General features: G+C 49.4%; 2 protein-coding genes across 3 annotated transcripts; one reads left to right on the top strand and one right to left on the bottom strand.

The window, feature by feature from the left end:
* Positions 1-382: 382 nt before the first annotated feature.
* Positions 383-941, bottom strand: LOC100277917 (cytochrome C oxidase biogenesis Cmc1-like protein). Its single transcript, NM_001151360.3, has one exon. It carries the CDS (start codon positions 894-896, stop codon positions 570-572), a length of 327 nt encoding a protein of 108 aa, NP_001144832.1. The 5' UTR covers positions 897-941; the 3' UTR covers positions 383-569.
* A 5,772-nt stretch (positions 942-6,713) lies between these two features.
* On the top strand, positions 6,714-9,650 carry LOC100280326 (Zinc finger CCCH domain-containing protein 56). 2 transcript variants are annotated; one of them, XR_561717.4, is made up of 3 exons: positions 6,714-6,930; positions 7,183-9,279; positions 9,378-9,650. XR_561717.4 is itself a non-coding variant. In NM_001361039.1 (2 exons), exon 2 carries the CDS (start codon positions 7,215-7,217, stop codon positions 9,225-9,227), a length of 2,013 nt encoding a protein of 670 aa, NP_001347968.1. In that variant the 5' UTR covers positions 6,847-6,930; positions 7,183-7,214; the 3' UTR covers positions 9,228-9,617. The 2 variants fall into 2 exon arrangements, 1 of the variants encoding a protein (NP_001347968.1); NM_001361039.1 differs by having other exon boundaries at positions 6,847-6,930; positions 7,183-9,617.
* The last annotated feature ends 418 nt before the right edge of the window (positions 9,651-10,068 follow it).

Here is a 10,068-nt window from a genome sequence, read left to right on the forward strand (position 1 = left end):
TGGGACAGGCAAGGTTCTTCGAAGTTGCTCTACACTTCACACTGTTTAAAATCAATAGCAAGCAAATTGCGATTCATGTTCTTTTTCACAATAATACAACTGGAAACTTGTGAACACAGCATGAATTTCGCATCCAACTATCCAAGCCAAGAAGCAAAACGTCTGCATTTTTTTTTTTTTTTTGAGAGTTCATTATTTGCTATTTTTCTCTCCTGACCCTCTCATCTGGAGTCTCCGGCACACTGGGTCTGTCCTTATTCTTGCTAAAATGTTGCCTTCAGCACTAATCCCCAATGTGATCTTTTACGGATAGGGGTGATAATGGTTTGAACTAAAACTAACTAAGGGCTCAACTAAATTGTGAAGAAATATTTGAATCGTGATCTATTACCACTCCTATTTACAGACAGTTGGTTGGGAGCTTGGGGCTCCAATGTTCCATAACAAGATTGTATTTTACAAAATATATAAATAGACTACAGAATAGAACGGAGATGTGTGGTTATCAACGAAAATCGCTGTACACGGGAAGAGATTCCTCACATGCACCACGGATAGCAGATTAGGATTTAGGGCTCTTGATGCGCCTCGAGGCAGAGGGCGAGATCGATGCGCGCCCGCTGGCACTGCTTGCGCTTGAGCGCGGTGCCAGCGCTGCCGCAGAGGGTACGGACGGCGTCGATCTCGTCGGGGCAGCACGCGGTCACGACGCACTCCGCTAGCGCGCGGTTCAGGTGGCGGCACAGCACCTCGGGCTGCAGCGGCCCGCGCGCGGCGCGGCGGCGGCACTCGGCGAGCGCGCGCTGCGTCGAGGCGCAGGGTCCCGGGACGGGCAAGGCCGTCGATGCGTCTCGGTCGGACTCGTGGTCTCGTCTCCCGCCGCTTCCGCCAGTCATGGAGTCTGGTTGTGTTGGGAGATCGGCGGCCGGCGTGATCTCTTTCCCCTCCTGCCGGCTCGTCCTGGTCTCTTTCCCGGTTTCCCCTCCGGTCGGACTCGAGGAGAATTCGCCATCGATCTCCGCGGGCTGATTTCCTGATTCCAACAAAAGTTTCTCAAAGGCCTAAAAAATGTTGGACTGATTTATGGAAGTTCCTAGTAAGCCCAGTTGTTTGTGGATCGGCCCATGATGAACGAAATTATTCCGGCAGTTGATTCGGGCTGAGCCAAGAGTTCTTCTGAGATCCAAATCCTAGCGCCAGTATTGGACTATCGGTGCTCTAAAACAGTAATATAAATTGAGTTTGAATGACGAGATATACTATGTGGGGTCATATAAGATATAGTTTTTCTCTTGTTTTTTTCACACTCGCAAGTTAGCACGGTGAGAGATGATGTATTAGACTATAGATGATTAAAGGGGTTGTGTCTAGCGGGCTGGCCTAAAACACGATCCATTTAATTATGTCACAACATGAGCCAATACGATTTAAAGTGGGCACGTCTTGAGCCGTCTTCTTGGCCTACAGTGTCAACCCAGTCCGACACAATTTTTCCATTATAAATATTAGTATATATGTACAGTATATGTCCTTTATACAACACAAATTAACAAGTGGTGTAGTGGGTAAGAGGTGGTAGTAATTCATATACTTCATAAATCAACAAGTGATTTAGTAGTGGTTATGAGGCGATAGTTTGTTGTATAGTAGTAGAGAAATGTGTGGTATGGCAAATGAACGTTATCTGATCCGTTAAAGTAAGGCACCGACATCCGGCAGTGTTGCGGGTGTAGTGTGGTGGTGGTCACGTGCGACAGTGCCTCAAAAGTCAAAGCTCAGCATGCTCGACGACGGATCTAGCAACCTGCTCAATCACAACGGAGCAATGCTACGTGAGGAGACGAGGTGGAGGTTCCCAAGGTGGCAGTGAGGCCTACAGCGACATTCTTCCCTCTTGCTGCATACATATGAGATTATACTCCGAATAGCATGTCTCCGTTGTGGTGTCTTGAACGATAGGATTGCACCTAACCCTATCAAATGATCCAAAGATCAAGCTTGTGCCCATGGATTGAAGTCTCTCGCTAGCTTTGCATAAGTTGATGGGAGTTACAACTCCAAGAAAACGAGAGAGGAGAGCACACACAAAGAGCGAGACAAAAGCACACAACGCCAAGAACAATAGCACAATTTCTCCAAAATGTTTGTCTCATATGAGATGTGTGCTAGGATTTCTCCAAAAATAGATTGTAAGTGTTGCTCAAGCGTGTGAGAATGATGTTTAGCTCTTGGAGTGCTTGTTGTGTTGAGAGGGATGGTAATTGGGCTCTATTTATAGCCCCAAATCCCCAAAGCACCATTGACAGGAAGGTGGCTAGATCTGCTCTGCGTCGAAGCACTAGACCGGTCTGATGCACCACTAGACCAGACCATGTAACCCAATCCTTGGGATCTTGATTGATGCCTTCCATCTGACGCTAGCACCGTACCCGTGCCACGTCAACTATGTGTTGTGTTACTCGTTGGAGCCTGAGATAGCCGTTGGACCCTGTGCGATCTCGTGCACACCGGAATGGGCGCGAGTCTTCTACAACCCTCTTTTGGAAAACTGGTTCGGTGCACCATCGGTCTGGTGCAGTGCGTGAAGATGTCGAAGCCTTCTGTAGGTCTCTATGGAAAAGTGCTCTGGTGCACCACTAGACTAATCTGATGCGCTAGGTGAAAGTCGCCTAGAGGGGGGTGGATAGGCGGAAACTGAAATTTACAACTTTAAACACACTACAAGCTGGGGTTAGCGTTAGAATAAAATCCGAATCCGGGAGAGAGGGGAAAACAAATCAACCAAGAAATAAAGCGGATGACACGATGATTTGTTTTACCGAGGTTCGGTTCTAAAGAACCTAGTCCCCGTTGAGGTGGTCACAAAGACCAGGTCTCTTTCAACCCTTTCCCTCTCTCAAACGGTCACCTAGACCGAGTGAGGCTTCTTCCTTAATATCACCACACAATTGGTGCCTCTTGCCTCACCTACAAAGCACTTGAGAATAAGAAGTGAGAAAGAAAAGAAAGCCAAGCCAAGCAAACAAGAGCAACAAAGAAACACAAATGATCCTTTCTCAAATTCTAATGTGCTAGAGTTGAATCGAGAACTTTGAGTGGATCGGTCACTTGAATTGTGTCTTAGAGTGTTGCACTTTGCTCTTGTATCGAATAGAGAGTGATGAATGCTTGGATTGTTGGAGTGGAGGTGGTTGAGGGGTATTTATAGCCCTCAACCACCAAAACAATCGTTGGGGTTGGCTGCTGTTGATGGGCGCACCGGACAGTCCGATGCGCCAGCCACGTCACCCAATCGTTAGGGTTCGAGCGGTTTCGACCGTTGGAGCTTTGGCACCGAACAGTCCGGTGCTGCACCAGACAGGTATTGTTCACTGTCCGGTGCGCCTCTGACGGCTGCTCTAACTTCTGCGCGCACTGTAGCGTTCGCAGATGTCCGTTGCAGTCGACCGTTGCGCTGGTAGCCGTTGCTTCGCTTGGTGCACCGGACAGTCCGGTGGCACACCGGACAACCCGGTGAATTATAGCGGAGCGCGACCTCAGAAACCCGAAGGTGAAGAGTTCGGAGGTGTACGGTGTCACACCGGACAGTCCGGTGCGCCAGACCAGGGCACCCTTCGGTTTCTTTTGCTCATTTCTTTTTGAACCCTAACTTGATCTTTTTATTGGTTTGTGTTGAACCTTTATGCACCTGTAGAATATATAATCTAGAGCAAACTAGTTAGTCCAATTTTTTGTGTTGGGTATTCAACAACCAAAATTATTTATAGGAAAAGGTTAAACCCTATTTCCCTTTCAATAGGACGCTGAAGCCCCTCTGTAGGGCTCTCTGAAAAAGTGATCCGATGCACACCTGACTGACCCAATGCCCGTCTGTAGTACTTTCTTTATTTCTCCTACTTAATTTCCATTTATCTAACTTTAATCCCTGCATATTCATACTTAGCAATCATGTTAGTCCACATTATTGTGTTGGTCATTAATAACTAAAATATTTATAGAAATGGTCCTAAGCACATTTCCCTTTCAGCAGGTACAATCTTGACCATCTGGATCAGGTTTTCAATTACATAATACAAATAAGAGACCATTACAAAGATATTTTAAAATCTAGTCACATCATAATATAGCTAAGAACCAATATTTTTAGAGAGTCCTCTAAGACATACTCTTTATAAAGAGACTGAGTCTTTTATTTTTCATCTAACATCTTACAACATGCACAATCTTTAGGGTTTTTGAAGTATATGAGATGACTAAGGGACTTTATTTCACAAGACTAAGATCCTAGATCATAAATGTACTTTAGAGACAATATGTATACAAAACCGTCTAGAGACATCTAAAGAGGCTATATATTAAATGGGATTGTACATGTTTGTCGGATACTCAGGAACGAGGTACCCAAGGCAAGGCCCATAATTCTCTCTTTGGCCCATTTACTGACCAATTCCTCACCGAGTAAGTCTGCATGGTGGGACGAACGACCAAGTCCTCGCCAAGCAAGTCTGCGAGACGGGGCGAACGACCATGTCCCCGTCGAGCAAGTCTGTGAGGCAAGGTGAACGACCAAGTACCCGCCAAGCTGATCCATATGAAGAAAACACAGGCCGAAGCTGGCAAGCCACGTCCGAACCGTACATACAATATCAAAAGGGCTCTGGCTGACGCGATAGAACACCCCCGCATGTGCCCACAGATATACCCCTCACTGACTCATGGGCCAGTCAACCCAGTCATGAGGGCCTCAACACTGGAGTCTCTATTGTGACCCGCATACCCGAAAGAACGTAACAAGTATGCATATCGGGGGTTATGTCCACACACGCCAGGGGTGACATAGGCCCATGACGATAGGTGGAACCGCGCCACGCACAACCGCTCCATGTGACTCGCCCTAGGGACCTCGCGCACTACTATGGAGGTGTTAGGAATGGACTAGCTATAGGAGGTCGTGTGACAAACGAGCAAGACGATACACCATACCAAGAGTACGACTATGCATGACCCTACGGAGGACCCACCACGACAAACCTGGGGGTCCAACCTCTCTCTCTAGTAGAAAACAAATCTCCTCTGTAAGGTCCTACCTCTGAGATATAAAAGGGCAGACCCCCTCCTCCTTCACACACAAGCACAACTACTATAACGCGCCTCGAAGCAATACTACGATCAACACTACACTGGACTAGTATGAGAGCCTGAATAAGTATAACTCCAGTATCTCAGCTCCTTGCTCGTATCCCCGTGATCCACCATTAAGAGTGAGTCCGCACTAGTATCCCCAACCGAACACAAATTTATTGTCTTCCGGTTTTCAAAACCACGACAATGTCCTTAGAGGCCTCTTAAGGACATTTTTATTAAGCATTTTATGAGTTTTGTTCTTATTAAATGATATGTCATATAAGGAAGCATGATGTCATGATATGCAATATAATAAAGAGAGAGTTTATGGGAGATAAGATTGTTTTATCAAGATGAAATTTTAGAGATGTTAATTTTTTGACAAATGTTGACATGAAAGTCTAGAGACCTCTAATGCAGTGGGTTAAATAGATCCTTCATGAAAAGATCATCTTTATACTTTTTACTAGTTAGTTGCCCGTGCTTTGCTACGTTTTTTATATATCGTACAAATAAGTACTGAGATATTTATTCAAATATAATCATTGTTTATTTCTAAACATTAATATACACGTGTCTTGGTGGTTAGCCCAAATTTATAGAGGAGGAGGACGTGATTTCGAGTGCTCGCTCTGCACTATTTTTAATATATTTATTGTTTAATTCTAAATGATAAGGCGCGTGGGCGCGGATCTAGAGTATGAGCGTGGAGAATGAAGCTGTGCTAGGATGTCCACCTTGCATTCCCTCATGCAGTTGAAACGGGCAACCAATAAAACAAATTATGTTTTTAATAAATTAGTATAGATATAGATTTAAACCTTTTAAAATGAGATATTAAATGGACTCTACGTGCTCAACCGTTCAGTTTCGATCGTCGCCGCGCACCGTTTCCATACTTCCGTTTCCACCAGCTCATCACGAGCAGGCGGGTCCAACCTCGCAGTCGCAGCCCCGAGATTTGACTGCTGTCCTTGGCTCCGCTGCGGGCCCACTATCACCATTGCCCCGCTCCTGGAGCTCACCAACCCCGCATCCAATCCACCTCTGCGGCCCACTCGAGCCCGACGCGTCCGCTCCCTCCCCTAGACCGCGCTCACCGTACTCCGGTCCACGGCCACGTTTGTCACATTCGTGCGCATCTGAGAGCGGTTCACAGACCCAAGTCCATACTACGCCACCGACGACCTCTCCGCGCGCCGACCTCTCGGTACCGAGGCTTTCGGCGCCGAATCTCCCGTCCCCCACCTGCCCGAACGGTCCCTAGCCGTCCGTATGGCCAGGCGACGGCCGGATGGGCCTCCAGCGGGGCACGTGGCGGGCGAGCAGGGGCAGCCACCCCCGGACCCCACTGCGACGCGAGCGGCCTGCACCGCGCACCGGCACGGCACCCGGCTGTTTGAATCCCGTGGGCCCCACTCGCAGTAAATTCACCTGCATAAATCCTTCAGCAGTCCGGCCCCATACGCTTCTTAACCCATTTGCATGACAAGCGGCCCTACGGAACTCCATGACCCACATGTCGGTGGGTGTTTCAAGACAGCGGAACCGACGAAGCAGAACGTGGTGCCCAAGGAATAAGACAGTTAACTCCACGTCTCCACCTCACCACTGCCAGTAAACAGCGAGTCCTCCCTTGCTCCGTCCTCCTCGTCCCTGCCGTTCCCCAAACCCAAAGCAGAGCAGCCTCGGCTTCTCTTATCCGGAGAGGAGGGCGGCCGCCGGCGTCGACCTTCGCGAGGAAGGAGAGGAGGCCGTTGGATCTCGCTGGATTCGATTGGGCTAGGACGGGATCTCCGCGGGCAGGTAAATACTGCTCATTAATTGATTTCCTTACTCGCGTCGATCCGGCCTTTGAATCGAGAGATTGCTCCCGGTTCTGGCTGGATTGAATAACCGATTTCATTTCAAGGAAAGGTACTTCGATTCTTGGAGCTATTTTTCGCTCTCCTTTCCATTTTCACCATTTCCTTGTTTGATGATTTCTTGATCTCGTTTTGGATTTATCATGTATCTCCGCCCGCCTCTTGCTGAATTGAGTCCTCGCCGCCGTTGCAGATGCGCTGAGCTCTTGGCGTGTGCAGTGCACGATGGTCGATCTTGCTGATCTCGAGGGTGCGGGCGAGGCGGCGCGCTCGCATCCCGCCGCTTCCGGCCAGCGGGACAGGCTGGCGGCGCTGCTGGAGCTCGCTGCGGCGGACGACGCCGCGGGGTTCCGCGAGGCGCTCGCGGGAGGAGGCGGCCAGGGCGACGCAGCGGAGCTGGCGGACGGGGTCGGGCTGTGGTACGGCCGAAGCAAGGCGTACGAGCCGCGCACGCCGCTGATGGTTGCGGCGACGTACGGCAGCGTCGAAGTGGTGTCGTTGCTGCTCGGCCTCGGATGCGTCGACGTCAACCGGCGCCCCGGCGTCGACGGCGCCACCCCGCTGCACTGCGCCGCTTCCGGCGGCTCGCGAAACGCCGTGGCCGTGGTCAAGCTGCTCCTGGCTGCCGGTGCCTGCCCGGTAACCCCCGACTCCGCCGGTCGCTTGCCTGCCGACGTCATCTTGCCTCCTGCTTCGCCCGACGCCTTGGGCGATCTGGATATGCTCCTTGGCCGCCGCCGAGGGCTCGCTGTCGCGACCTCGGTACCATCGCTCTCGTCGTCCCCGCCGCTCTCGACCTCGCCGGATGAAGGTAACAGGTCGCCATCCTCGCGGTCGTCTTCGTTGTCACCGATTACCGTGGACCGCGCCAAGAAGGAGTACCCGGTGGATCCGACGCTGCCCGACATCAAAAGCAGCGTGTATGCCTCGGACGAATTCCGCATGTTCGCGTTCAAGGTGCGGCCGTGCTCTAGGGCCTACTCGCATGACTGGACAGAGTGTCCGTTCGTGCACCCTGGTGAGAACGCCCGCCGCAGGGACCCCCGCAAGCACCCATACACGGCTGTACCCTGCCCCAACTTCCGCCGCCCTGGAGGTTGTCCCAGTGGTGATAGCTGCGAGTTCTCCCATGGTGTTTTCGAGAGCTGGCTCCACCCATCGCAGTACCGCACAAGGCCCTGCAAGGAGGGCGCAGCTTGTGCCCGCCGCATCTGCTTCTTCGCCCATGATGAAGATGAGCTCCGCCATGTGCCTCACAATAGTGGTGCAGGCCTGCTGTCTCCCCGAGCCTCTTCATCCATTGACATGACCGCTGCTGCTGCTGCTCTTGGGCTTCTACCTGGATCTCCTACCAGACACTTTGTGCCACCACCTCTGTCACCATCTGCCGCCAACAATGGTGGAGGTGCTGCTGCTCATTGGCTTCAAGGTAGCAGGCTACGATCTTCTTTCAATGCAAGGGATGCACAGGTTGATGACCTTGGCGTGCTCCTGGAATGGGAATCACAATACCTTGGAGCTCTCAGCCTCCCACAAAGCAGCCGATCCCAGCTGAGTATTCGTCCAACCGCAATTGCTCCATCCAATCTTGAAGAGATGTATGCTTCAGACATGGCTATGTCGCCAAGATTCTCCAATGATCAAGTTCACTCAGTCTACTCACCAGCACACAAATCTGCACTTCTAAACAAGTTTCATCATCAGCAAAAGGGCCTTCTGTCGCCTGTCAATACTAACAGGATATACTCGCCTAGGGGTCTTGATCCATCAGTTCTCCATTCTCCATTTGGTGGTATGTGTCCTCGGTCCCCTCGGACTATGGAGCCAGCATCTCCCTTAACTGTCTGTGTCGGGGCTACTGCTACACAGCGTGATATGTTGGATCAGTTCTCTTCCCTGAACAAGCATCAGGTGCCATCTGCGGGATCGCCACGGAATCTTAATGTCTCATGGGGCAACATTGGTACCCCAAAAAGTAAGGTGGATTGGGGTGTTGACAAAGATGAACTAGTCCGCTTGAGGCACCCTGTGCAACCTGGAAATACAGAAGAGGAGCCAGATGTGTCTTGGGTGCAGTCAATGGTGAACCATGCTGAGCTGAGTGGCAAGAGGGGTGAAATGGCAGGCATGGCTTCTCGACCAACTAATAGGCCTGAACTGAGCAGTCAGGATGACTCACTGGATGAGAGTGTTATTGCTTCTTGGCTTGAGCAGCAGATGCACTTGGAGCCGAAGTAACTGTGAAAGAGGTCTTTTGCTCTCAAGGTGGATGAAACCATCTTTTTGCCGGGTTAGTTTCCTAGAAGAATATTTGTCCTAGTAAATAATAATATTCCTTTTGTATTCTTGAATTTTTTTGTTCGCGAAGTCAGAGATGGTGGTTTTCAGGAAAGCAGTCGCTCACAGATTGGTAGCTGAAAGCAGCTGTCAAGAATTGGTAAACAGCCTCGTTACCTTGGAGGTCCTAACTAGTATTCTTTTGATTAGTTCAGATGAGGTAAAATTCATATATTCCACCGTGAGAGTCAATAGTATCTGTGTTGGTCTCTGTAACAAGAGAGGTTATAGATATTTTTTTTTCCATTTATCATTGAACGATTTCATGAATACATTGATAATTCCCATTTATTCTTCTGAATACATTTTCCAATGTTTTTCCTATTTTCTGCCATGGAAATTGCGTATGTGTCAATGCTATTATAATTCTGTTATGAAGTCCCCAGTCTGGAGACAATTCTCGCTATGCAGGACTGGAAACAAACTGCCCCAAGTGTATATGAAATTTTTGGTACTACTACAGTTCCCAATGATGCTCGTATCTTCTTTGTAATGATTTTATTCAAGAAACTTGCGTTTCATAAGCATTTTGCGGAAATTTCATAGGTCGTTACAACTGATATCTGACAGTACCGAACTAGTAAATTATCATTGGCTAGGGTGGTGGCTTTTGGTGCCCCGTCGGGTTGCTAATCGTCGTCTGGTTAGTGAAGCTTTTACTCGGCCGATAGGGGAAATACATTGTATTAAGAAAAGCTTAATCGGAGTCTTGATTGAGCCCTTTTGAATATTTACTCTTGTT

Source organism: Zea mays, chromosome 2 (genome assembly GCF_902167145.1).
Source record: "Zea mays cultivar B73 chromosome 2, Zm-B73-REFERENCE-NAM-5.0, whole genome shotgun sequence".
Taxonomy (NCBI): Eukaryota; Viridiplantae; Streptophyta; class Magnoliopsida; order Poales; family Poaceae; genus Zea; species Zea mays.

Excerpts from the sequence above, each read along its gene's own strand:
- LOC100277917 (NM_001151360.3), bottom strand. The coding sequence starts at position 896 with ATGACTGGCGGAAGCGGCGGGAGACGAGACCACGAGTCCGACCGAGAC.
- LOC100280326 (NM_001361039.1), top strand. The coding sequence starts at position 7,215 with ATGGTCGATCTTGCTGATCTCGAGGGTGCGGGCGAGGCGGCGCGCTCG.